This window comes from Phaethon aethereus (genome assembly GCF_964289735.1).
Source record: "Phaethon aethereus genome assembly, chromosome: 21".
NCBI lineage: Eukaryota > Metazoa > Chordata > Aves > Phaethontiformes > Phaethontidae > Phaethon > Phaethon aethereus.
In genome coordinates, this window is record NC_138597.1 from 2,491,335 (window position 1) to 2,518,297 (window position 26,963).

Consider the following 26,963-nt stretch of genomic DNA (forward strand, 5'->3'; position numbering starts at 1 on the left):
AAAAAATCTCAACCCATTTGCACGCTGATCAAAGGGGCAGGGTGGGCAAGTACCTCTCCTGTGCTTCAAGAGACTTGTGCTCAATTATCCACCCCCACAACACCCGCGTTTTTGTCCCTACCCTAGTCTCTAGCGGAAATAGTTGGGGCAGTCATGCGCAGTCAGGTTCCAGGCTTTATCAAACGCCTCCACGACAGCTGGAAGCAGGGGACCCTCTTCACTGTAGTCAAGGTTCTGCTCTAGCTGCTCCAAGTTGGACATCCCAATGATCACTGCGTCTCCAAGAGAACCCTGGAAAGCAATAAGAGGAATTGCTGATCCCAAAAGAAACCTAGTTCACCTCTCAAGCTGCTGCAGGCCAAACTTTCAATGTTTCTTTCGAGTAACTCCTGGATGTTTAAACAACTAACACCACAAAGTCCTGTTTACAAGGCCAGAACATCTCCAAGTCATGCTGACTCCTCAAAAGCTGCCAAATCCTACTTCACGAGGGGTATGGGAACGTTGTGGGAAGATGGGGAATATATCATCAATTTTCTAGTGCAGTGAAATGCAAAGTCATCTCGCAGGGAAGATGTCTGGGTGGGAAGCAAAGACCCAAGTAAATGGCACTTAAAATCTTCCACTTGTTCCAGCCCTATTATGAACACAGGGTACCATGCAGAAATGCAGAGCTGGCTCCCTCCTACAGCCTGGCAGGCAGAATCCATACAGCAATATTCACTTTGGAAGGCCACAAGCCCACAGGACATACAGATTAAAACTGTTTGTATGGAGACATTTCCCTGTTCGTGTGGCACGACAGTGTTCTGGTGGCATTGTGCAGGCCGCTGGCTGCAGCCATGTGAAGCCCTTACCTGCAGTTTGGAGTGATTGTACAACCAACGCAACGCAGCGGAGGTCAGGCTCGGTGCATTGGAGCCATAAGCATCTTTCAGAGCTCTTCCTACAAGGGCAATTCCTTCAAAATTGTGCTTTTTCCAGTACCTGCAAGAAGAGAAATCACAGTCATTGCCCTTGGGACCTCCAGTGAATGGTAATATCTATATTCCAGTCACGTACGAAGGGCTTTTAGGAAGCCTCATAAAACTCTTTGTAGCCTTCAAGGACTTCTGCAAGCCAGGAGGAAGCTGAGCCTAAAAACCACTCTGCAAAGCTTGGTCACAAGCCACGGCCCCAACTACACGTGCAGACGTAATCACTGCATAAGCTTTAGTCAGTTCTGCTTCCTTTCAGCTAATTATTAGTGTGGGTTTTTTATGTAGCCACTCCTGCCGCATCTCCCTGCTCACCTACCCACTCAAAACCTACCTGTCCCTGTAGGCTTGAGCCCAGTCATTCCCAAAAAATCTTCCAGTGGGCTGGTGTGTGTCTTTGTCCTCATACTTGTACTTGCCAGTCAACAGCCCTCCTGCAAAGGGTCAGCAGCACATTTAGAGATGGGCTGGCTGTTCTACAGCCCTCATTTTGCATGTTTTTGTCTCAAAGCCTCACCCTTTCCGTCCTCGTACCTGCAAGCGGATTGTAGGCATAGAACCGCAGCCCATAGTATCTCAGGCAAGGGAACAGCTCGGCTTCCACCTGGCGAGTGGTCGCGTTGTACATACCCTGCACAAAGATGAGGGAGACAAGCTTCAAATGGTAGCTCATGGCAGTGGTCATGAGCACCTGAAGCAGCCTTTTCCCCACCCTTCACTGACAATACTCTTATCCAGAAGAGCAGCTTCATGTCACACAAGGTTATTGTCTGCTTAGGAACAGACTTTCTAAAAGATTGCAAATAATGCACAAACCTTTAATTTCCACATCAAGGGAGTCACTGACTCAAGCAACAAACACATACTCAGCTTTCTAATCATGCGTGTCTTTAAAGGACTTCCCAGACTAACTGCAGCAGCTTCCTTTTCTGTGTTTCTGTCTGGCACACTGGGGGCTGGTGCTAAATTTGGGGCTCCCAGACCCTTCCCCACAGCAACTGACCATTGCTGTAAGGACACAGAGAACCATCTGTATGCTGTTCTGATCTGAACATTTGTATTCTTCTGGTTTGATTCATCTCAGCCTCCACAAAAGATTTCCCCCATCACAGCAAGCCTCCATCCCTTACCTGGTACACAGTTGGCATCACCCAGTTGTTGTATTTGCAGATGGTGCAGATTTCTGCAACCTCCCATGCTGCGTAGTTTGATAGACCAAGTTCTTTGAACTTCCCCTGCAGAGGAATAAAAAGGTATTCAGCTCGTTTTTAAAAGTGCATTTGTATCTAGATGGTGCAAGATGCTTACGGTGAAAAGGACAGTCACCAAATTTTAGCCCAGAGATCTCTGCCCATTCCTGTCCCCCTTTTCTAGATAGACTATGAACTAGAAGACCTGACAAAAACATTTCCTGCCTTCTGTTCATTTGGAATTCACACCTTCTAATTTAAATGTCACTATTAGATTAATGCAATTCAGGAATTATTCTTCCCCATTACCAGCACTAATCTTAACTTAGTCAGTTAACATGGCTGAAAGCAAAGTTCAGATGTTCTAACGTTTCCAAGAGCTTTTGAGAACAAAGTGCACCACGTGAATGTGCAACGGAGCGTCAGTTGTTTGGCTTTGCCCTGGTCATCTGTGTCCCCTCTCCCTAGTGTTGCACAAACCCGGCACTGCAGAAGGGCACAACAAGCAGCCCTGGTTTTAAAAAGTGGTGGGAGGGAATTAAGAAGTGGTCCAGGCTTGGACTTCCCACTTTACTTCTTTGTGCAGCTCATTGCAAGCACGCAGCGTCTCCTCCACCGGGGTCCCATGGTCAGGAGCATGGAGGTAGAAGAGCTCCACACTCGCCCTCTTCAGCCTCTCCAGGGATGTATCCAGCTGCGATCGCACACTCTCAGGCTTTAGTGTCTTCCCATCCCAGGGATTGGCCTTGGTGGCGACTTCCACTGGCAGAGAAAAAGAAAGAATGAGCAGGGATGTTTCCACCTTCAGGAAAGGAGCAGGGATAAGGGATGTAACCCAATTACTGCTTGAGGTGTTTCAGGGAAGGCCCTTCTCCTCAGGAACCATGGCAGCCTAGCAGGGGAGGCCTTTCTCCTTGGGGACTGCAGGTCTGCCCTGGAGAGGCCCTTCTCCTCAAGTCCCGGGGCTCAGCACTAGCAGGGGATTCCCTTCTCCTCAGGGACAGTGTCAGTCTGGCAGGGGAGTCCCTTCTTCTCAGGGAACGGGCCCAGGGGAAGTCCCATCTCCTCAAGGATGGTGTCAGCCTGGCAGGGAAGACCCCTCTCCTCAGGGAATGGGTCGGGGAGAAGGCCCTTCTCCTCACGGACAGTGTCAGCTTGGCAGGGAAGACCTTTTTCCTCAGGAAACAGGCCCAGGGAAGACCCTTTTCCTCAGAGATGACCCCTCTCCTCAGAGACCGTTCCTCCCTGCCCCACTGCGACCGGCCCTGGCCGTACCGGGCTCCGTGCCACCAGCCAGCAGCGTGCCCAGGATGCGCTCTGACTCGCCGCCCGCGTACATGTAAGCGGTGTCGAGGAGGCGGTATCCTCGCCTCAGGAAGGCGCGGAGCAGCGCGGCGCTCGCCTCGGGCCCGGCGCGCCGCCCCACCTCCATGGCGCCCAGCACCACCCCGGGCCGCGCGCCCCTCGCCGCCATTGCCGCCGCCGCCACTGCGCCTGCGCGCCCGGCGCGGACCGCGGGGAAAGCACCCGCCCCTCCCGCCGGAGCCCGTCCGGGCGCGCATGCGCTGAGGCGCGGCGGCGGGTCCGTGCCTGAGCCTCTGCCTTTACGTGCCGGCTCCCCAAACCGGGCAGGTTTGAAGCAAAAACAGCTAGTTTCTGGAAAAATCAGGTCTGCAAAACCCAACAATTTCCAGAAAAAGCAGCAGGTTTGCGAAAACCCCCAGTAATTTCCTCCAAAAGCAGCAGATTTGCAAAAAAGCCCCCGCAACTTCCTGAAAAAGCGCCGATTCGGAAGAAAAGCAGCAAGTTTCTGAAAAAGCAGCAGGTTTGCAAAAGGAACCCAGCAAGTTTCCAGAGAAGCAGTGGATTTGGGGGGGGGGGAAAAGCAGTGGGTTTCTAAAGAAAAAATAAAAGCCAATCCTCAAGCCGCTGTCGGCGAGTGAGGTAAGTCCCTGTTCTTGTAAGGAATTCTGCAAGGAATTCTGCAATTTCGTCTTTAAAGCCAAATTCTGCCGGGCTGACGGCCTTCCCGGTCGGGTCATCCCACCCGACACGAAATTAAGGCCAGTTAAGGTGTATTAGCCAGTAATGTGTTTTTTGCGGCACAAGCCGGCTTCAGGCCGCAGCCGGAGGAGCCGTGAGCCCGTTTCTAATATAGATACATTTTCTCCCCAGTGTTATTTAATTTTTTTCCATGTTACTGCATTTTCCCTGGCATTATCCCAACAGTTTCGCGGCCGGACGCTGATAAACACCCCTCGGCGAAGCTGAGCGCTGGAGGCCATGGATGGACGGCGCTGGAGGGGTCTCCCGCCTGGGAATCTTTCCGATTGTCCCAACGGCTCCCGCTGGGTGATGGACGTGTTCAGCGAATGTGCCCAGGATGGCCGGGACATCGCCAGCGTCGTCCTGGGTCTGGTTTCCATCTTGTGCTTTGCGGCTGCCTCTTTTCCGTAAGTATTGCTCCCAAAATCCATCCGAGCCCTTCCCTTGGTATAATGCCCCTCTCTAAAAATCAAATTTCAAGCACAAGCTGCCTGAATTATTAAATCTACCCAGCAAAAAAAATCTGGGCTTGGGAAATTTGGGTTACGGGAGGACAGGGAGCCGGCAGTACAGCCCCAAAGCTTGTTTGTTATTATATTGGTATTATTATGCTTGGCAGCTGTAATAACCCATGTAAGCCAACTGCGACGCAGTTGTTGCAGGTCATACGTGCGGAAGAAATGTTTCCAGGAGCCCTGGGCTTCTGGGAAGTGCTGGGACAACCGTGGCAGAGGGGGACGTGGGGGGTCGTGCTCAGTCACAGTGTATCATCAGGTTATTTTGCAACCAGAGAGGCGGTTTCTGCAACCGGTGCTTCTCCTCGCTGTTTTCTGCCCCCGCACGAGGGACGGATCACGAGGGCTTGAGGACAGCGGGTTGCTGCGAGCACCCACTGGGTCGCCTGACTTCTCAGGGGGGACAGTTTGCAGGGGAGCACGTGACTTTGCTAGAGGGTGCTTTGAGTGGGTGGCAATTGCAAAATGACCCAGGTAGGAACAAGAGGGAAACCTGGGGGTGGTTCCCAGGTAGCAGTGAGCTGGGCAGCGGTGAAGGTTTGTGTCTCTGCCCGACTCTCTGCAGGCAGTTTTACCAAGCCTGCAAAACAGGCATCATGGACCGGGCTCTCTCCATATATTTCCTGCTGGGATGGCTGGGCGGAGATCTCCTAAACCTCATCGGTTCCTTCCTGGCTGATCAGCTGCCACTGCAGGTACTGACCGACTCGCTGGGGCTAGATTGGCTCTTAAACACCCCGAGCTTCAGGGAGGAGGGATGGGATGGGTGCTGCTTAATCCAGCACCGGGAACCAGAAACCCAAACATCCTCGGGGTGCTCCCTTCTCCCCCCTGGGGTGCTCCCTTCTTCCCCAGGGACACCATGCTATACCCTAGCCACCATCTGGAAGCCTTTCTGCAGGCAGGACCAACCCGTCCTTCTCCCCGCAGGTTTACACGGCTGTTTACTATGTGCTTGCAGACCTGGTGATGCTGTCTCTCTACTGCTACTACAAAGTGAAGAACCGAGGCGGAGGATGTGAGTCGGGGTCACGAGGGTGGTGGGGCCGAGCGCTCCCCTTGGTACGTCTTTCAGGCTGGCTTGTCCTCTGCTGCGGAGCCGGGAGAGGAAGCAATCTCTAGGGGAGACTCATCGGGGCAGAGAAGTCTTGCAGACACGTTGATGCAGCTATTAGATGCACCTTGTTGCTTACTGGCCTTTTTCTTAGGTAATCTGGGCACCCATGAAAGCCACTTAGTGAATGGCTACCAGCCATGCCTGGGGCTTCTGCAAACCCCTGCAAACCTCTGTGCACAATGTCTGGGTTGAAAATAAACCCCCTGTGAGTTTCATTAAGCATAGAAAGAAATTACTTGCCCGCAGTTAACGCGGTGACTCCCATCTCAGAGCTGGAAACCACAGCCAGAGCTCTTGACCCAGGCCAGCGCTTTAAGGGAAGGGGTGAAGTTTTCCGGCAGGTTTCCGGTCGATACTCCTCTTGCAATTAATGGCAGCCATGACATGATGGAGAAATTCAAATGGAGTAAAAAGGGAACCTGAACGGGGCTCTGCAGTTCTTGAAAGGCTTAAACAGCAAGAGAAAAGCCACTTTTTGGCACAACAGCTTTCTGTGAACTACAAACGGGTATCCCTTTGAACCCTGAAACTATTTCACTTATTGAAGCCATCTGAATTTATTAAACCAATTGATAGATGGCCCATCAACTATATAGTTTTGTTAATGCTGGAGAGCTCGTTTACAGAATATAATACGAGCCTTGCTCTTGAAGCAGGGCTTGGTCTGGCAGGGATTGGAATGTGTGCTGTTGTGAGTTACGACAGTGAAAAGCTTCTAGACAGGGGGGATAATTTTTAGCAGCCCTACAGCCAAAGAAACTCGAGTGCTGTGAGTCTGCCGAGATAGGAGCAATTTCCTCCCTGATAACTCACAAATTGTCTGTATCGCTGTGAGATAAAACGCCCACAGCAGCTATTGCCAGAGTTGCTCGGGACTGGCTGTGCCACCGCAGAGATAAGGGAGAGCTTGAAGGTCTCTTATCCCGGAGGTGGTCCTGGCACCCACCAAGGGTGCTGGGCCGCACCGGGGGCTGATGGAGGCACCCTCCCAAACCAGCCTCCGCTTGATTCCCCACAGTTACCGCCCCAATCAACGCAGCCTTCGTCTTCCTTTCTGTGGGGACAGTGTCGACCGTCTCCTTCCTGGGCAGAGGTGCTGCCGTGGCGCAGGACCCAGCTACGTTTAAAGGGAGGTCTCTGCTTTCCGCTCGCATGGATGAGCTTGGGTCGAAGGTGAGCCGGTTCCTTAATCTAGGTGATGGGGGGAGAGAAGGTAAAGCATCCGGTGGGGTGGGCATCTCCAGCTGGACCAGTGTGACCCCGCTTAATGCTCAGTGGGGCGAGGGATAGATGGGGAGATGAAAAACTGGGTTTTGGTCCTGCTGCCACCCGCACAGAGACGTGGCGTGGTAGGCGCGTCTCTGAAAACACGGGGGCTGCTCGTGACCCCCCTTTGCCTTTCAGCCTTTCACCAGGAGTGAGATCGTTGGCTTCACCATCGGCTCCATCTCCTCCGTGCTGTACCTGTGCTCCCGGGTGCCCCAGATCTACACTAACGTAAGTGCCACGCCGTGAGCCCGGTCCTGGGGACCCCCTGGGTCCCGAGATTGCAAATTGAAGAGGGATCATCTTTCTCCTCTTGCTCAAAGGTCTGAGGTCCCCGTCTCTGATCATTTCATACCTTTCTGTTTTTCTGTTCCAAAACCCAATTCATTTTTCTCCCCTCCCTTTAACATTCCAATATCTTGGGGAGGGGCTTTCATTTTGTCTTTATTTACAAGCAAAAGGGGAACTAAAAGGCTCTTGGCATTTGAGTCACCACCTTTTTTCTTCTCTTTTTTCGGGGGGAGGGTGATTAATACGACTTTCTAGCAAGATTTTGGAGACCTGCACCCAAGCTCCTCTCTCTGGCCCCTCTTTTTCCAGTACAAGAGGAAATCCACCATCGGGGTCTCCTACTCCCTCTTTGCCCTGGTAATGCTGGGGAACTCTCTGTACGGCCTCAGTGTCCTCCTGAAGAACCCCGAGCCAGGGCAAGGCGAAGGTGACTACGTCCTGCACCACCTCCCCTGGCTGGTGGGCAGCCTGGGTGTCCTTTCCCTCGACGTGGTTGTATCCTTCCCCCGCCAACACTTCCCCCTGGGATCACATCCCACCGACGAGGCTTTGCAGGGAGCGATCCCGTCTCGAGCAGGCAGGGTTAGGCAGGAGCGGGTGGGTCGATGCTATTCACCAGTTGCTTTTGAGCTGAGCTTGCTCAGCCGTGTGCCGGTGAGTAATTTATGGTGTTGCAACAGTGGAATGCTTCAGACCCTTATTTGCATTAAGCTCATTGCCTGGTTTCCACCTGTCCTGGCACAAACAGCCTTCTTTCAGGTGGTGAGACCCAGCCTGTCACATAGACCCACCCTTGGTTGCATGAAGAGCCTTAACCTCCTCTCAGATCTCCTTCCAGTTCCTTGCTTATCGGAGAGGAAGACCCGATACCCACGAAGAGAGGGATGCTCTTCTCGGCGGGCAGGGTGACAGCCTGGAGAGCTGACGAAGGGACCTGCCCCGGAGGAAGAAGAGGATGACGCAGATGAGAAAGCTGCCTGTAACGCCAGGCAAACTGGCCCCTGCATCTTGGTGGCTCTTGGGAGAAGAGGACCTGAGCCAGTGGCTGACGTTGTGCTGCTGAGACACTGAGCCCAGCCAGGCAGCCGAGGATGCTGAGGAGAGACCCCGTGCCTCTTTGATGCCAGTGATGCTATCGGGATAAACAGGGAATTATTTGATACCTCAAAAGGTTGCTCATCACTGCTTTAATGCCTCACACATAAGCCCAGTCACTTCTACTTTACCTGCTCTTTCTCAAGGGGGATCTGGAGCTTCCCTGGTACTGGCAAACATGAGGAGAGCCAAGGGAGCTGCGGGGAGGGGATGGAGATGACCGACCTGCCACAAACACGAGCACCAGTTACCTCTGTGGGCCTCACGTCTCCACCACTGAGCTCCTTCTGGGACATACAGCAGTGGCTGGAGCCAGTTCAGAAGGAAGGAGCAGCGTAACCAAAGTGTTTCGGTCCACGCTATTTTAACTAGCGCGGCTCACATGTCGATAAAACAAGTCCTTGCCCCCCATGCCTCCTTTGGTTTTATTTTGCCGGTTCAACTGGCAGCTCCTGCCTCTTTCTTAATGCATCTCATAGTCCCCATTTCTCTGACTTCTCATTTTTTGCCTCAGCCATGTTTTAATTGCATGGATTTCTCAGGGAAGTTGCTCCATCACTTTCTGTTTAGCTGCGGAGGCAGTCACCCAGGCAGAAGATGCTGCCTCTCTGTTCGATCTGGTTTTCAGTCCTGCCCGGTCTTGTTGATGAATTTATCCCCGTCAGGAGAGATGCTTTTGGGTGGGCAGGGGAGAGCGGTGTGCCGAGCTATTTCTGCTGGGGAGGAGCAGCTCAGTCCCTCTCGGTAGGCAACAAGAGAAAAATCGACCAAAGCTTGTAGCCCTTCAAGGAAAACTAACACAATTTGTCCTTTTAAAAACAAGAACTTTCCTTCTGCAGTCACTACTAGCTCTTTTTGCTCCCCTTTTCTCCCTCTCCTTCCCCAGACCCACAGCTTTCCCGCTGCCCACCCACGCAGCACCCCGTTTGTGCCCCTTTTGGCTTTAGCTGTGTTGTCATTAATTTACGACTCCTCGGCCAGTTCCATGACGTTTGTCTTTGCCGAGGAGGTCACCCTCCTCCCTGCTTCGGCCTCGAACCGAGGAAGCCAAGCTGCAGCTCCGCGATTACACGGCTCAGCCTAGATCGTACATCAAGTGGGAGTCAGACTACCTGATGCCCATCAAACTGCAACAGCAGGTTAATTGGAACTGTGCCAGTATTTAAAGCTGACCCATTTTTGGAAAGAAGAAATATTTTTCCAACTGTTTGAGCCCCCTGAACAAAGCTGGTGGGTTTTTTTCACTCCATTCATTGACAATCCTTCCCCCCATCACAGGCCATGGGGCTGCTCGCCTCTTCCCCGTCTTCGAGCCAGCAGGATTTCTTCTGCTGCCTTTCCCTAGGAATTGCAGAAAAAACATTCCCATCCAGTACTCGTACAAACCATGAGCAGATTCCTAGCAAGATAGAAGGCACAGCTTCGTTAGACCTCATACCTGTTTCTTCCAATTGAAGGGCTCAGTTTTATTACAGGAGTGTTTTTGAACCTGGGCTGACGTTTGCTGGCTCAGCCCTGACGGGCCGGGGAAGGCAGGGTTGGTTTAGCGAGAGCTGGATTTACTAAGCTGACCTGTGGCAAGGGGACGGGATGGGATTTGGCACACCCACCTTGCGGAAACTATGGTTGAGGACGCAAGATAATTGCCACGTTCCAGCTAGCCAAGAAAAAGGCAAGAGAAGCACCTTTAATCTAAGGAGGTAAAAGACCCCACAGGTACGTTCATGTGCCAGCAGCCATCGAGGTGATGGTGGATGGAAATTCAGGTGGCAAAGAGGCTCTCACCGAGGTTATCGTCCCTCTGAGACTGTAATGCAGCCCTGTCCCCAAAAGAGCCTCCAATTTAAGATATTGCAGAGGCAAGTGTTAAACCAGAAAAGGCACGGACCAGAAACAACTTGTCCTAAAGTGCTAAATGTAACTTGGCAATAGGCTTAGGGCTGTAGCGGCCAAGCCAAAGCTGGGGGTTAGGACCCAAACCGTCGGGTTACGCTGCTTTGAGAAGACGAATAAGCTGCTGCTGTCGTTGCATCTGTCCTGCAGGTTGCTGCGGAAAGCAGCTGGGGTCTCTCTGTATACCCTGAGCCTATAGCTTAAATTTAGCTGAGATGAGACACCTCCATTTTTGGCTTGTGTGCATGGAGATGGCTTTGGAGAAGGAAAACAAACCCCGCAAAAACTTGAGCACAGCACAGTTGGAAATGGGAGAGAGGACCCACACATCTCCCCCTCCTGGGCTAACACGCTCTTTTCTGAGCTTCAGGAGTTCATGAAATGAAGCTTGGAAAACTTCAGAAAAGGTTCTTCCTCAGACACAAGGCAGAGGAGACGATGACAAAATGTCAACGTGTTCCCCTCGGGGACCCCAGCTTTGAGGCAAGCAGGTGAGCCTTTCCGCAGCCTGCGTGCCACGGAGCAGCACCATGGACCAGAGACCCCCGCATAAATATTCCGGCATGGGACCGTAATTGCCTGCAGATGTCTGGATGTGACATGGGTCACATTAGAAAAGCAAAATTAGAGCGTGTTAATTCTGATGCCAAGTCCTGGTTTGCATGGGTTCACCCGAGGGCTCATTCCGAGGGCCATGTACAGGAAGAGCCCAGCAGCTATTTGCTTTCTCAATTTCACTGGGATTAAGAGCTTGTTATAACCAAAGCCCATCCATGCAGGCAGCGGCCCTGGAGCCATGCGTGGGCCCTCTGATCACCAAGGGTTTAAAGAAGGGGAAAGAGGTTCACAAATCACACGGGGACCAAGCGGAAAAGGAGTTTTTGGGCGAGGATTGTTGGTTGGAGCCAGCCCCCTCTAACCACCAAGTGAACCGAAACGCCTCTCCTCTGCCCACCGGCGTGTTTCAACACACAGGTTCCCCCCCCAAGACTCTTTTTCCAGTAAAGCTGGACTAACCCTTCTCCTCTAAATACATCTGTTTCATGGTTGCTGGATGCCCAAAGCATCGATGCCAGTATGCAGCGGGAGGAGAACAGCCAGGTGCCAGCATGCTGCAAGTACAGCAGGCTAGGTGCTCCACCTGTGAAGCGCAGCAGTACATTAAACCCTCTTTAAAACAAGTTTCAGCTAATCTGGATGCAAGAGGAAAAAAACAAAGAAAAAAAAAGCTTTCACGTTTTCTGTGGCCATATAATCCAGCGGCTGTTTGGATTATGGACGTGTTCGGTGTTTACCTTTGTTCTCAAGTACACGTCTACCCCCCTGCAGCCAGAGCCATGGCTTTCAGGTGCTACAAAGGAGAGTGTTCGCAGCACAAACCCCAGGTAACGCTGCAGGAAGGAAAGAGAAATAAGGAGGACACCAACAGCACACACTGCTTCCTGGGATATTTTTTTATTTTTATTTTTTTTGTTTTAGTCGGTTTTTTTTTTTTTTTTTTTTTAGTATGGAGGCTCAAGTATCAGATGTAGATTCAATTTAAGCTTTACAAAAAACAAAATCAAAACAAAAAACCCCTTTTGCATTCCATAAAAATTGACAGAAAAGCGCCTTGGAACCAGGCTATAGAAGAGCAGAACTTTCAGCAGGTCTCCTAATCAGCGTTTCCTTGCAAATCTGATTTAGTCAGTATAGTACAACACCGAGGAACACCCTCTCTTCCCTCCCTCCCACCAGCCAGCCCCTGTGCCCAGCCCCCAAACATACGTGGAATAGATTTTTTATTATTTTTTTTCCAGTTCTTCCTCTTTCACACACCACAGTATTTAATAAATTTTTGTTTTACATTTTTTACACCAATGTAACAAAAGGCAGGAGGGGGCAGGAAGGAAAAGACAAACAATGATCCGTGTTTATGCATGGGGGAGGGTGAAGGGGAGGGGGGGAATACATGGACTTCTACAGAAACGTAGCCTAAGGTCTCAATAGTAAAATGTGGTGCAAAGTAGGCCTCAGAGACTGAAAAAGTTTGTACAGCTTTATTCATGGGGAGAAGATGGCGTTGCATGGATAGTACTGAATGCAAATCGTGACGTGACGTAACAGAAAAGGGGAAGGGGGGGATGAGTTTTCTAAGAAAGGAATCTAATGAGTGCATGGCATGTCTTGTTAGCATGAAGAGTATTTTAACTTTGCTGCTTTCTCTTCAAAGCCTCCACCAGGTCGTTTTTAAGAGCTTCTTGTTTTGATTTGTCTGCAAAAGTCTGCACAGACCTGCGGGGAAGAAGGAAACACAAGTCAGAGGCGATGCGGTTGAGAGAAGGCGTTTTTTACAGTTCTTCTGCACGTGAGTCAAGAGGAAGGAGAAGCACCTCAACCCAGGCTTAGAGGAAACAAAACTCAGCTTGCCTGTTTTAATACGGAAAGCAGAAGGCAAAGTGAACACTTCAGTGAGTATATCAAAGGAAAATTCACTCTAGCAAGGACGGCACCAAAAGACACGCTTCCCCAGAAGTTCCGCTCAGCCTCCAGCTGCTGGAGGGAGAGTCCCAATTTTTTACGTTACAGATTGGAAAAACCCCAGTGGACCACCAGCGAAGGGTGTTAGCGCTCTCGCTCTCCAAACGGCCGTGACGGGAAGGCAGAGAAAAATCCAGCCTCTACCCACGAGCGTGAAAAGGGCCGGGCTGGGGGAGCTCCAGAACCTTTTTGCAGACTGTTCACCCAGGGTCGAGCAGCCGCGTCAAAACTTCCCTCCAGCGTATTCACCGGTGGGAAAAGCAGCCGGAGTTTCTGTTCTCAAATTTGCTTTTCCAGTTTGTACCTTACCTAGAGTAATTGGTGAGTCAAAGCAGCCGAAGAAGAACAGAGATGCTGTGAGCGAGATTACTGCAAGGGTTCCCTTTTGCTAAAAGTTTGGTTACAGAAGAAAAGCTACATCTTTTCGGAGTCACCTTGGCTCGCTGCCCTGTAAGACAGCTGCGGAGGAACCTCCGTTTTCAGTGGTACAATAAGAAATTCCCACTTTTAAAAAAGCTCTCTCAAATATGATCATTGATAGAATAATAATACTAGACTTTTTGAGAGTTGCTACCACAGAGAAGTGGTTAGGAACCAGTTTGGTAGGATTTCTCCCCAAGTAAACCCTATTTCACACCCTTTTCAGTACTCAAAGCTACCTTATTTTGCCTGGATGCTGTCTCCTGTAAACAAGGCTGCTCTTTGTGTCAGTTATTTTCCTAACATTTTTATAACAGTATTTCCATTCTCTTGTCTCTGGAGACTTCCGCTGCTTTAATAAAAATATATACATTTTATATTTGCATTTGTCACAGGCTAAAGAAGTGGTTCTCGGCCATTATCAACAAACAGTGCATTTTCCCCTTCGTCAGCTTAACGTGTTTAAGACAACATCTGCAACTCATTATGAATTGGAGTGGAAGGTTAAACTGGCTCAGGGTTAGTCACTGCCGTGCGTCCTAGACGTTCAGAGCTCCAGAGCAAATGGGAGCATATGAACAAATCCCTTCAGAGGCTCTGCAGAGCACGAGTGGAGGTGAGGAATGTTTCAGTAGAGCTTGAGCAGGACCAGATTTAAAGCTCCAAGGAAATTCAAGATACACCAGGCAAATAGGGGATGTGCATGTGGGGTGAGCTTACATTTACTCAGAGGTCACGGGAAGTACCAGTCTTTTTTTTTTTTTTTTGTCTTTTCAAAACTGTGAGACTTCCAAGATTTCATTCCTTTCTGCAGGGAGGTGCTAAATTACAGGGAGTTTCTTCACTGAAGTGGTGTACCACAGCTGTAAAAAACTTATAGTGCACATGGGACAGAGTCCCGGGGCTCCTGGATCGAATCAGTCCAAGCTAACACCACGCTGGGTATGTGACCACATGCTCCTTTCTTGCTCCCAAGCTAGAGTGCAAAGTGGTAAATCCTGCCACGTTTCAGAGCGTGGCATTTCAAATGGGGGGAAAAGGGGTGGAGTAACGTTTGAAATAAAAATCACAGCATTTAGTTGGCCGTATCAAGAAATAACCCTTGGGTGAAACACGGATCAGATGTCGTTTATCAGTCTGCGGGAGTTAGGGGTTAGTTCTGGTCTCAGTTATCATGCAGAGGGTCTTGGCTGGGTGAGTCCTGGTTTAGTGCTTTTTGTCACACCTCACAGGCAGGGGGTACCTGGATTGGTTTAGTTATCAGGCTGGATGTAGATCTGGCGCTGGGTCAACACTTGAGAAAGCTCCCTCTGCAACTGCTTATACTTTTGGTTGTCGGGGATAGCATCAATAGATCTACAGAGAGCAGTTTAGAAACGAGGGAAGTAAACAGGGAAAAGAACAGTCAGAAGAACTCAGTAACACAGAGCTGGTATTCTGGAAACCACCAGGAGCACACTTGGGAAGAATAAGTGTAAATACATAGGTTAGAAGAAAGAGGAAAAAGGCTAAAGGCAAAGCCAAAGCCAGGTGCTCTGTATGTTACCAGTTCTGAGCAGATCATCTCACCGATGCCATGACTCAAACTGAGCAGTGGGGAGACATAGGAAATAGATTCAATTACAAAAGCTTAAGGCAATGTTCACAAGGAAAAAGGCTGTATTACATATTTCCTTTTAATGTTAATAAACGCTTCCTGGCTAAACCCCTGCACACCACAAATGAAAATAGAGGCCTGTTATGAAAGCTGGGGTTTGGGGAAAAAAAAAAAAACAAAACAAAGAACACCAGAACAGCTGCTTTCTCAGATACTGTCAATTCCCTCTGCCCATGCTGTTAAGAAGGCAGCACAAATATTTAATTAGCACCATTATTCTGTCTTCTTTCACATTTCAGTATGTGAGAGAACAGCGGTATACTTATTTGCACCATTTGTTTATTCTGCATTACCACACTGTGCTAGGAGGTCGATCTGCAGTTTAAAATGGAATGATTTGGCATCACGGTTCTGTACTTCCCTCTACGAGCATGAGAACTACCAGCTTGGGATTTCTGTGTAAAATTCCTGACCAGAAATGAGCAGAGGTTGAAAAGTACAGTACACTTTCCCTACAGAAAGGCACAGGGGGGTTATTCACTTCATCTGTTCTAGTACACTATATTTTGACCAGCGGTGTTGAGAGAAAGACAGAATTTAAAACAAAGTCTAAATACCGCAAAGCACTAATGTCATGACTTAATTCTGAGACCTACCGACTGTTTTTAAGGATAGCAGAAAGAGAAGTCAGAACTTAAGTACAATTTTCAGGACCGTGAAGAAGAAAACTCCTAATTAAAATAATTCTGAAATACAAGTGTTGCTAATTGGGCTATTTTCTTCCTGGTGAGGGAACAAGGGATGAAAACATCGCTTCAAATTTTTATAGTTATGAGGTAGAAGTGTTCTCTAAACTCCACACAACAAATAACGTTTCCAAAGCACAGTGAGGTGAACAATTAGGGGCACAAAAAGACTTAGTGTAGGAAAGGGGAGTCCCAGCAAACAGAAGCAGATCAGTGCTCGGCTGGGGACCGTACCACAGGCACTGCAGGGGAATGCGGGGAAGGGAAGGGGGTCCCATAGCCAGCTGAAGAGCCCCTTACCTCAGCCCATTAACGATGTCCTTTGTTTTTCCAAAATATATCTCGTTCAGTGTACTTCTGATTTTGTTTTCCATGTCCTAGGAAAAAAAGGTGAGAAAGCAGAACTTTAGTCACATCAGCTGCCTTCAGGAACGGTGCACTTACACTCTTCTGCGCGCCGTCTGCGTGCACCCTGACGCACACCACTTGCCACAGCACAGTTCAACCCAGTGTATTCCTACTTTGACATTCTCACAGCAGGCAGTATGACCCTATCTCTCTGCTCTTATCAAAGAAATAAAAGCTTAGCTCTATTCCTCTCCTCCCAAAAAAGGCTCTGAGATTTCTTTCCGGACCACAAGAGGGCAGTTTCTGTCCAGCTATCAATTTTTCTGCCTTCAGCTGCAGAAAAGGAAAATGCATTTCAACCCAAGCTTATTCTGTAATTTCCTGGCACCGAACGGACTACAAGTGGCAAGTCAGTCACTTCGCACGACCAACGGGTCAATAGTTTTGGGCTCTATGGATTCCTTTGAATTTTTGAGCTGACGACTCGTTCGTTGAAACCGCATGGCAAAGTTTTGAGAAAGGTCTTGTAAATAAGCAGCATTTTTTCATTAGGTTGCTTTCACTCAAGCCAAAAACTTAGAAAAGGGATTAAAAAAGAAGTACCTGCCTTCCTTCCATTTCCCAGTTCCTTTAAAAAGGGCATTGCAGTCTATTTTAATCGAGAATTTCCTCCTCTCTTGCCAAAGTGGCTATGAAGATCAAGGAAATCAAAAACACCTTCATACAGGACAGTGCATAGAAACAGCAAATTGGTGCAGCACCACAGCCCCTTCCGAGCAACTAAACACAATCACAGCCTTCACTCATCCTGCAGAGTGCACATGACTGACAGCCGCCATAAAAACACATCCAGGGGATTTAATAAGCTCTCGATGCACACTGAGCTTTCAGTTAAAGGGACAGTTCTGTATAACACAACCTGACTTTAAGTAATTCCGCCCAAAAGAGACCACAGAAGCAAACGTGGGGGTAGGAAGTTGTTAACTAGTTCTCAGGAAAGGACCACTTAACCACATGAAGTTATTGCTGTAAAGAGCAGAAGACAAAGTGCAGAGTGGTGTTTTTGTATCTACAAATGGTTGGAAGGCATACTAGCAGGAGTACTGAGCCATCAAACACTGAGCAACATCCACACAGCGAGACTTGACAAAATACGAATAAATAACTTGTTCGTAAAGACAAAAGCAACAAAATTCTTTGACACGGGACCCAATATGGGCAAGACAACCTGCAGCAGGCTCAAGCTGCGGCGGCTTCACAGCACTCACCTCTACCAAGCGTCCAATATTGGCTATGTGTGGAGAGGAGTCACTCACAGTCTCATCTTTCTCCATCTAGAAAGGAAAGACACAGGTCCATTGATAACATGGAAAACTGACGGTAGGTGCGTGACAGCTTCCCTTTCCAAAAGGAGGGATGGAAGAAGTGGGTCTCAAAATCCTAGAGTAACTATTCTTTCAATACAGATAGTAACGTACCGAGAAATTCCCAGAACTTGACAAAGGCTCACATATTGATAACAGAAACGTAGTGTAATAAAAACCATGAATCAAAATAAAACCCTGCTGTAGACAGGCACTACAAAATTGTCATTCCCTACCTACTACGGGGCTGCAGGAGATCTATGGCAGTGAACATGTAACACGACAAGAAGCACAGTAGCACAGCGTGTGGATATGAAAACAAGGTTGTTGTTGATGAGATGCACACGAGGATGGTGCTGTCAGTTCAGCAGCTGTGAACTATCCCTGCAAAACCAGCTGCTTCTTTTAATCTTCGTCTCAAACGCTACTTCCGACCACACATGGGGCACATTCTCCATTCTCAGGATCTCCTGGCAAAAGACACCTTAGGCATTATTTACCTTCCAGCAGAGAGGGAAGGTGCAGAGAATCCAAAAGCTGCAACTACCTGCAAGACTGGTAATGACTTAAACTACTGCAATAAAACAGAAAGAGATACTCGACAATTGGTAGTTCTTTTTACACCAAAAAGCTGAACCAGCATTTACCTATTAGGAGGATGGAAGTACAAAGCATTAAATATAGGAGGAAAGAAGCAGATTTCCTTTTGCAGTAGAAACGCAGAGTTGGATCAACTCAAGTGGACAGTGATACCATGCCCTCAGTATGGTATCTCAGCAGGAGATGGGTACGCGATCTAGGTGAGATTTTTCATCGCCAAGATCAAAAATTGGGAGTGGGTACTGCAGAATGCAATATTTGTTTTATTTCATCTGACTTTGCCCCATATAATGGCCATCCAGAGGCCATGGCTGATCATCCACGATCTGTGCTAGGGAAAAAAGACCGTTTTCCCCAGTTCTTGAGATGAAATTTCTGGCTAGATACAGACAAGCTGTTGAACAATGAACATCAGTCCCAGGAACCTCAACTGATACAAGATGTGCTGAGATGGCATGAAAACAAAACCGGGAGAAAAATGTAGTGGGACGAACAGCCTTCAAAGGGTTTTACTAATCCCACTGAATTCTTTTATCCATCTGTTCATATCCCTCCCTCAGGGCAGAGTTTAAAAATCTGGGCCAGCTACAGGTTTCTTCTAATAAGCCAAGTCTCTAACAGGCTTGGGGAAGCATGTAATTTAGTTGGAACCCCGAAGGCAAAAGATAACCTAGAAGAGGGGAAGAAAGAACAAGGACGTTTAATTTTTCCTTTAGATTGCAGTCAGATTGTTTACACGGAACGGAGACATGCTGCCTGGAGAACAGATCCAGTTGCAGTAGAGGGAGAATACAAATCTGAACTACGCAAACACACATATACATGTTACGGTGAATTTGGGAACTATCAGCAAATTGGCCAAATCTGGGGCAGTCGGGGAGTTGGCAGTGGGTCATTTACTTCCACAGGCTCCCCACTGCGTCTCCTCCACACCTGGACAGGCCAAGCTCATTGGTAAGCAGCAGAATCTGAAAATAGAATTATATTTTTTGCAAAACGTATATTATTACATCTCCATAAAAGCTGCTGCCAGAAGGAAAACATTTTTATATGCTATAGAAGCCCAGATGTTACAAGAGGCTGTTTTAATGGAGTTCAGAGTCAGTAAGCAGCCATGTTATACAAACAGCAGAGTTGTTGGGATTTTTAAAGGTTCCTTCCGGTGGCTGTTACTGCACGGACCTAAGGAGAAAGCCTGTAGCTGCTTAAATAAAGGGGTTAATTTGCTTTGAGGGGAAATTCCATTCCGTAAGTTGATGTTAACAAGCAGCTCATCTTCCCACTGTCACTCCCCATCTGCCGTTGAGCTGAGCCAAAAACCTAACGCTCCAGAAATGAGCCAAGTCCAATCTACATGGCTCAGTCGCTCCTCTCCCGTTCGAAAGATACGCTGCTTGGCTTCCTTGCCTCATTTCCCCAGCCATCTGCTGCAAGTCTGACTCAGAGGGAAACTCACTCTTCTGGGTATATTAAGCTCTCGATGGCTGGCTGGTCACTTTGGATGTTTCCTGCATGGAATATAGCAGCTGTTTGGGCTTTCTGTAAACGTTATTTGGAGTAAAGAGTTAATACGAAGAGAGAAATGTTAAGTTGGATAAACATTTCGGTTCACTACGAAAGCGTCTCCAAATACTAGAAAGATAAGAAGGAAACTCATCCACCATTTTGCTCTGAAGAATTGACAACAACATCCACCGCTGCTCTGGCCACAGAGCGACATGAAAATCTCTTTAATGAAACACAAACAGGCCAATGTGAGCCAAAGGCTCCCAAGCCACAAGCAGTGGGCAGACTGAAGTCTCCAGGTGGAAAATATGTGGAATTATTTGGATACAAGTGAGGCAAAATTTGGCCTCTCCAAACTGTAACTAGATAAATGAAGGTTTTGAGCTCTAAGGAGCTTGCAGCTTTGTAGAAATCAGCTGAGAACTTACCTCATCCTTTCATGGCCTTCATGTATATTTATGTAACCAAAAGATATCCCATACCCTCTACCAAACTGTACGTTCAAAACCATGAGCAAATCTGGGGATGCCACATCAGCTCTATTTGCCACTAGTCCATACGTGCTCAACTCTTCTACTCCCTCTTTTCCTAAACCACCTATTATATAACTGAACCACTGTAAAAATCTGTATGTTCATGTGAAGCAGAAATCATTTCCCGGACAATTACTGTTCAGTACATCGCTGCTACCCTCTGCAGCCCAGAAATACTACTTGGTTAGCAATGAGAGAGACAGTGCCTCCAGGAAACTGGACAGCCGCTGAGGGGGAGCTTAAGGATCGTGACAGCTACAACTTGAAGATCCCTCTGGTGGAAAAACACTCCCCAACGCCCTGCTTAACGCTACAACATCTGGAAGTCGGTGGGATAGGCCTTTACATGAAAGCTCAACTTGATGAAAATATATGACTCTCCTAATTGCAGAGCACAAGCCTCGAAGGATTTACTTATTATGATAAATGGCGGAATGTCTCCGCTGGTGTTTTATTGAGCAGTAATACATCACAGGGCACATCTTCCCGAATGCAGGGAGAGCTCAGTTTGCAACAGAACAGCCTTCATCCAGCTCTGCAAAATGTTCCACCTTTGCTTGAAGAGTATTTCAAGTATCAAAATCGACGCACATCTGTGCTGCTTTAATCTGAAATCCCAGGCTTCACTTCCCCTACAACTTTATACCTTCCCTTCCCACACCACCGTATGTAAATAAACTACAGGTTTTGAGCCAACTTCTTTCTCAGCAAACTTGCACTCCCTCACAATGTTCATCCTGGCTTAGGAAACACACACAGGTTCTTTGTGTGCAACGAGATCTCAGAAAGGCACCTGTTAGTCTTGCTTTCAAGGAGGGGGCTCCAGAAATCTGTCCAACAAAGTGCAGTTTTGACTATTTGCCAGAAAACAGGAAGGCTACATCTACTTTGCATAAAATGAAACAGAATCATACAGCTGCTCCTACCTTAAATAAAAGCGCAGCCTAATGAAATCTCAAAATTCAGCCAAAGCAATACAGTGCCGTGGCAAACGACACAAGTCATTCCAACGTACACAAAGACGACGGGACCCCAACGTCTGTCAGAGAAAATCATCTGCCAAGCATCTGGCTTGAATCAGGAGGCGGGTGGGAGTTACCTGCAGCCATTGGAGAACGTGCAAGGTAATTGAAAAGCTGCTGGCATTTTTCATTTCCCTGCAAGGATTGCTCCCTTTGTTGTAACCTGAAGGTAACACGTCCTGTCCTTTCCTCTCAGACATACAGCACTTCAGTCTGCGGCCCCTCGTCAAGGAAGATGACATATAACACGCCGGTCACTCTTTTCCTATCCAAATTCCAGCCTCAGTCCTTGCATTGAGTGAAGCCTGGCAGTGTCGGACGTGAGCTGGGAGTTGCTTCCTCCAGCCTGTGGTACTTAACTCTGAGCTCCCCTGAGTTGTATCCAGGCTCGTCTCCAGAACAGACAGTCTGGAAGGGCACCCTCATCTAGGAAACTGTAAATATAGAAGTTCTCTATCTGACATTGCATGCCTTTTGCAGGAGGACTACAGCAAGGGAAAAAAAAAAAAGTAAAAAGAAAAAAAAAAAATCAGCTTCCTCCTTCCAGTTCCACCAAACAGTTCTTCTGCAATGTCCTTTGGAGTCAAAACACAGATGGCTACACAGTCAGTATTTATGTATAACGACATATATTGCTGAAGATTAGAACATAATCTTCACTAGGCAAAAAGACAAGTGTTCTTCCATGCAAAAGGACCACTTTGTGCGACGATGTCGCTTAAGTTTTAATTCCCCCTAAGTTTTCAGGCCAAAATTACGATCTATGGATCCTACACGCAGAGAGCTGGCTAAGAATTTGTCTCATCCTCTCAAAACAGAAGTTTATACATGCACATTTATAAATCAATAATGCATATACATAAATTATGTCACGAAATATGTATCGCTACACGTATGTTTTTGTGTCATATACTTGTGTGTGTACACACATTCCTCTGTTGAATCAGGACAGAATCTGAAATCCTACATTTTAAACAAAACCAAAATCCAAAACTCCATTCAGAACACATCACATGCCATTGTATTTGAATTAGTCTATACTCCAACTCTTAAAAAGATACTTCCATAATTGAACTGATAAAGAAAAAGCATTAAGTTCTCATTTTGAAAACCACCAGGTAAAGTAAATTAAAGCTACACAAAGGAGATTTTCAACTTCCCAAAACAGGCCAAGTCCTCCGTCTACCACGTCTCTCCCTTTCTTTCCTTATTCTGTCCACTTAGAAATGTAAAATGCTTGTGCAGTTACTTTCCCCTTATAAACAAAGACAGAGACAACGCCTACCGTAGCACATAAAAACCTGCATTGGGAAACCCACTCAGAAGTAGTAGTTCAATGAATTGGGAAAGGTACATCAATTCTCAGTGTATGACGTTAAAGTAGACGTAAGATAGAGACGTGACCTCTACGTTAACAGCTACCACAGAACGTAGCATCGCGTGGCCCCAAAGCAGGTGTAAGACGACTCAAATACACGGTGCCGTGGAGAGAGAGAAAAAAAAAATTATTCCTTTAAGTTCAGTGCAACATTTAGGAACAGCCTAAGTGGGAGCCCTGTAGTAACAAGAGTCTGGGGATATTCAAGAAATGCAAAGACAAGTTTTTCCAAACAGTCTTGACAAAGGCAACAAAAACCCCCATGTTTGTGTCTGATGCAGGGCAACAGTGTTTCTCCAATAGGAAATGACACCAGAGAACAGCTATTTCTAGATTCTTACTTCTAGATCCAACTTCAGCTCTACCACATTGTCCATTCACAGAAGAACAAATAAGATTGCTTCATTACTTGCACCGAGCGTAATCTGCAGACATTAGGAAGGGGAATTACTGAGCAAGTGTTTCCATATGAAGTTGCAAATGCTCCCCATAGCATTTCAGTGCGAGACGTGCCCAGCTCTTCATCGCGGCCAGAGGTGGTGAATTAGGAGGCATTACATTAGCTGTTCCTTTGCGCCTGCTCCTGGCCACCAAGTTAATCATTCCAGTCATCACTCGAAAAATACCTGATTTGCAGCTACGAGGCAAAACTGGTTTCAAAGTAATGGCTCTCAGACTTCCCTTTCAAAGCATTGAAAGGTTCTCTCCGCCATCAGTTTATAAGCCAGGATATTACAAAGCTTGTGAACACTTCAAAAGCTTCCACTGAAACACAAGGACATCTGCTATTCACATTTTAGGATCAAAGGTGGTCAAGTAGCTTAAATGTTGAGTTGACCAAAACCACGTACAACTCACCATGGACAAAATTATTTCAAAATTACGGTTACGACATCAGATGACTGATATCGTCAAGGTAAAACTCTAACATACCATTCAAGAGACAACTAAAACCTACTTTTGGTGCTGACTGTATAAAAATCCCACCAAAAAGTAAAAATAAAACCTGCTGCCCTTAGGTGATGTGGCAAACTGGCTTTACAGCAAAGTAAAAGCCCTGCACTCAGGACTTTAGTCCAGCTACAGCTAAATAAATGGCTCAGAACAAACAGCTCCTCCTCACATAGCATACCTCAAGGCAGCATGAAGATTTTCGTTTTCTGCCACAGATTCTGACGAAGCCTGTCCCATTAAGCCTACTATGGCATCTGCAAACATAAAATCTCCGGCCCAAAGCTAAATTCTGAAACTCAAGTTTCCATTGTTTGTGCAGAAGCAGTGCATCATTACCCCAGTGGCTTTTTTATGGTTACTTACATTGGAAGCAGGCCCCTGCTTTAATGCATCACATATGAATTAAATGATCTGCCGTTAAAATGATGACAGAAGCATGAATCTCCCCACTAAAGCTTAGAGAGTGAAAGTCAAACTAAACAAGGCCCAGCAGTTCAGGCCAAGGTGTACTGAGGACACCCATTCTCAACAGACTCTTGTTTTCCTTGGCACAGCTCTCGTGCACCATAAGGCCATGGCCAGAGTCAAGCCCTTGGCCTCCACTTCACAGCTATGATTTAAAGTATTAGGAAGGCCTGTGATTAAATATTTGTCCGGGTCACCATAACTCGGGTGTAATTACTGCAAACATTTTAAAAGAGTACGCAATGCTCAAAACTGTCTCCAGATGCCTTCCCCCCACCACCACGCTTTTCCAACAGCTTCTTCTGTAAACCGACAACGTGGAAAGAAAAATCACCTAGGTCTAGGGCAAGCTTCTGCGACTGCAATACTAACACGATTTCAGTTCCTCTCTGCAATCATGGATCCTCCTTTCCTTCGCCTGCCTCAAACCTGCACAAAAACATGAACCGTTTAACAGAGTCTGCATTGTCCTTCGTATCGACAGCAACAGTCTGCCCTGGGAAGTCTCATAAAGGAGTTTCAGCTACTGCCAATCTCTCTAGTCACTCATGACCATACAATATGCCTCCTGTCCTCCAGAGTTTATTACTCTGCTCGAGTCACTGATTTCCACAGTCCAGATCTCAAGCAACCGCAATTCATCAGCAGCACGAAGTAGGGAGACAGCAAACATTGGCAGGTGGCTGGGGCAGAAGCACCTTCACCCAGTGCAGTCAAATCCAGCATATCCTGCCTGCCAGAGACTAAGACAGACTGTTCGCTGCCTGAACAGTCATCAGGCTGGCACCTTCCTTGCAAAAAACATCTCTCTCAAGAGGAAGTCAAAGGAATTAACACTGGCACAAAACCCCCAAGTGTTTAGAAGCGGGTCGGCTTGGTTTGTTTGGGTTTTTTTTTTTTAGAGAGTTTTTACAATCAGTGTCCTGGTACTGCAGGAAGAAAATACTAAAGCAGGATACTAAAAGGTAACTGATGCCTTTAAGAGCAGAAGGATCCTACAGTCAATGCAAAATACAGGTTCGTTGACAGTGGTCTCGCTGGCTTTTGAAAGAGAGGCATAACAAAAGAAGTCATCTTGCATTTTATAATTCTATTGGAATCTTCCAGTAAGAAAGTGAGCAAATCTTACAGATAGAGATGTTTGCCTGGGTAATGCATATAGAAGTATAAAACTTTAGGAAAACCAAAAGAAAAATTAAGACTTAAAAGCAAGTCTAAACTCCTACTGAATGTTTTATATTTTTAATTGAAAGCTACGCAGCCATCCAGCAAAGTTCAAGGGCTTTCTTTGTAATTACACAGTTATGCATTAACTGTTTCACTGGGCTCCATACGCAGCAGGAGAATAGATGTTTATACAACACCTCACAAAATCAACTTTTTGTTCCCGACTGGGGCTACTGGGTATATAAATAAGGAAAGGCATGTCTTGAGTCTGCAGCGTGCACTCCTGCCAATATACGACATACCTGTCTGGTAAGGCTCCCTCCAAGGTTCATGGTACCAGAACCAGTTTTATTAGTCTGCAGCCACAGCATCACTGTGGAGGTCAGCTTGTAATGAGCAGTACGACCACTGGATTTCTCCTAGAAGTGGAAGGATAACAAAAAGGGTAGAGACAAAAGGTTAAAATCCCTCCAAAAACTGAATGGTGGCTGGCCCCAAAGACCCCACAAGCAACAGGACAGATACGTATAATTCCACTCACATAGCACAGTCTGTTTCTTAAAAACAATTCTAAGTGTGCACATTCCCCTAATTTTCTAAAGCAAATCTAGTTAGAACAACTTAACCTCCGATTACCTTGTTTTTACTACCTAATTAGTGATATTTATCTGTAGCCCTTTATGTTAAAAAAAAAAATCTCAGGATCACATGCACAGAAAGTAACATATTTTCAATTCTTCTGGGATTCTTTTTGATTACAGCCCTGACTTATCTCTACCCAAATTGCTTCAGGGAATTTTCAAAAACGAACAGGGGAAAGAAGTTTACAGCCCCTAACACAATATTGCATTGTTCAGCAGAACACCTGTGCTCGTTAATTGTCTGGAATTAACTGGGTTTTGTTTTCACTTAGGAATATCAGCTGCCCCAGAGGCTGTACCTGAACCTCCACCACGTGGATGGAATCCCAGCATCCCTTAATCTTCTTTGATCCATCTCCAGCTTTCTTAATGAGGATCACCCCGGCAAAACCATGATCCAGATCCCAGAGGTAGACAGAGGAGACTCCACCTTCAAAATACCTGCAGGACGCAATCCAATAGGCATGTTAAAAGCAAGTAGGATCCAAGCCAGAGTCAGATATCAACAATAATCTTAAACAAGCAGAATCTCTGTATCATAGTAAAGATTTTTTTTTTCTTTTAAAACAGCACACTCTCACCAGTTATATACCTAGAAACACAGCAGCTTAAATAATTTTATAATACAGAGACTTTAATGACAAAAAACTGCACATTTCTCTGAAGGAGAATAAAAGTCGAGTGAGAAACAGAGCTAGCTGCAGATTTCTACAGTACTTGAGCAAACAATTCCTCTGATTCCAATTAACTATAACAGCTGGTAAAAGCACAAGCTACAAAGTAGGCTGAGAGTAAGGCTTTATTTTACAGTTCGGTCTTTTTTTTTTTCTTCCCCTTTTCTCTCACTATTGGCAAAGTCTGGAAGTTCTTTACAACAAAGTCTGCTAATTAAGACAAAAGGGAGCAAGTAAGTAGCTTTATGCTGCTGTCTCAAAAGTTTGCGTAAAGCTGACTTACTGATTTATTGCAAAGAGTTGAACTGAAACCAAGGCGCTCGGAAATGAAGGGATGCTGTCGAGGTTTACATGTTATTCCAGCTTCAGCTATGGTATACAACAGAGAGTAGGCTAGATTACCTAACTTTCAGGTTTCTGGTAGCAAAAAGTACACTCTTGGAAAACTAACAAAGCAATGAACCCAACTCCTTTTCCATAACACCAGTGCTAGGCTCCTTACATGCCAGATGAAAGATGCACTTTAAAGTAACGGTAAACAACCCAACACTGTAGGAAGAAAGATGCAGAAGAACCAATTTTGGCTTCTAGAAAACTGAAACTATAGCCCACAGCATTTTACCAACTGTTTCCATTCT

General features: G+C 46.9%; 3 protein-coding genes across 3 annotated transcripts in view; 1 reads left to right on the forward strand and 2 right to left on the reverse strand.

Annotated features, from left to right (window-relative positions):
- On the reverse strand, positions 1–3,641 carry AKR7A2 (aldo-keto reductase family 7 member A2; the record flags this gene model as incomplete). The annotated part of the gene is made up of 7 exons (XM_082009454.1): positions 1–291; positions 858–987; positions 1,312–1,411; positions 1,512–1,608; positions 2,108–2,212; positions 2,742–2,929; positions 3,443–3,641. The coding sequence occupies 7 exons, from the start codon at positions 3,639–3,641 to the stop codon at positions 130–132; spliced, it is 981 nt and encodes a 326-aa protein (XP_081865580.1). The 3' UTR covers positions 1–129.
- Positions 3,642–4,450: 809 nt separating this feature from the next.
- SLC66A1 (solute carrier family 66 member 1) lies at positions 4,451–8,327 on the forward strand (the record flags this gene model as incomplete). Its single annotated transcript, XM_082009493.1, has 7 exons — positions 4,451–4,620; positions 5,294–5,423; positions 5,659–5,746; positions 6,864–7,018; positions 7,250–7,342; positions 7,712–7,897; positions 8,229–8,327. The coding sequence occupies 7 exons, from the start codon at positions 4,451–4,453 to the stop codon at positions 8,325–8,327; spliced, it is 921 nt and encodes a 306-aa protein (XP_081865619.1).
- Positions 8,328–13,761: 5,434 nt separating this feature from the next.
- CAPZB (capping actin protein of muscle Z-line subunit beta) overlaps positions 13,762–26,963 on the reverse strand; it is a gene marked incomplete at its 5' end in the record, with an annotated part of 42,737 nt that continues 29,535 nt past the window's right edge. The window contains 5 exons of the mRNA XM_082009302.1: positions 13,762–14,686; positions 15,974–16,050; positions 17,290–17,355; positions 25,313–25,429; positions 25,951–26,092. Coding sequence (XP_081865428.1) covers positions 14,584–14,686; positions 15,974–16,050; positions 17,290–17,355; positions 25,313–25,429; positions 25,951–26,092 — 505 coding nt within the window. The 3' untranslated portion in view covers positions 13,762–14,583. The remainder of the gene's footprint in view (positions 14,687–15,973; positions 16,051–17,289; positions 17,356–25,312; positions 25,430–25,950; positions 26,093–26,963) is intronic.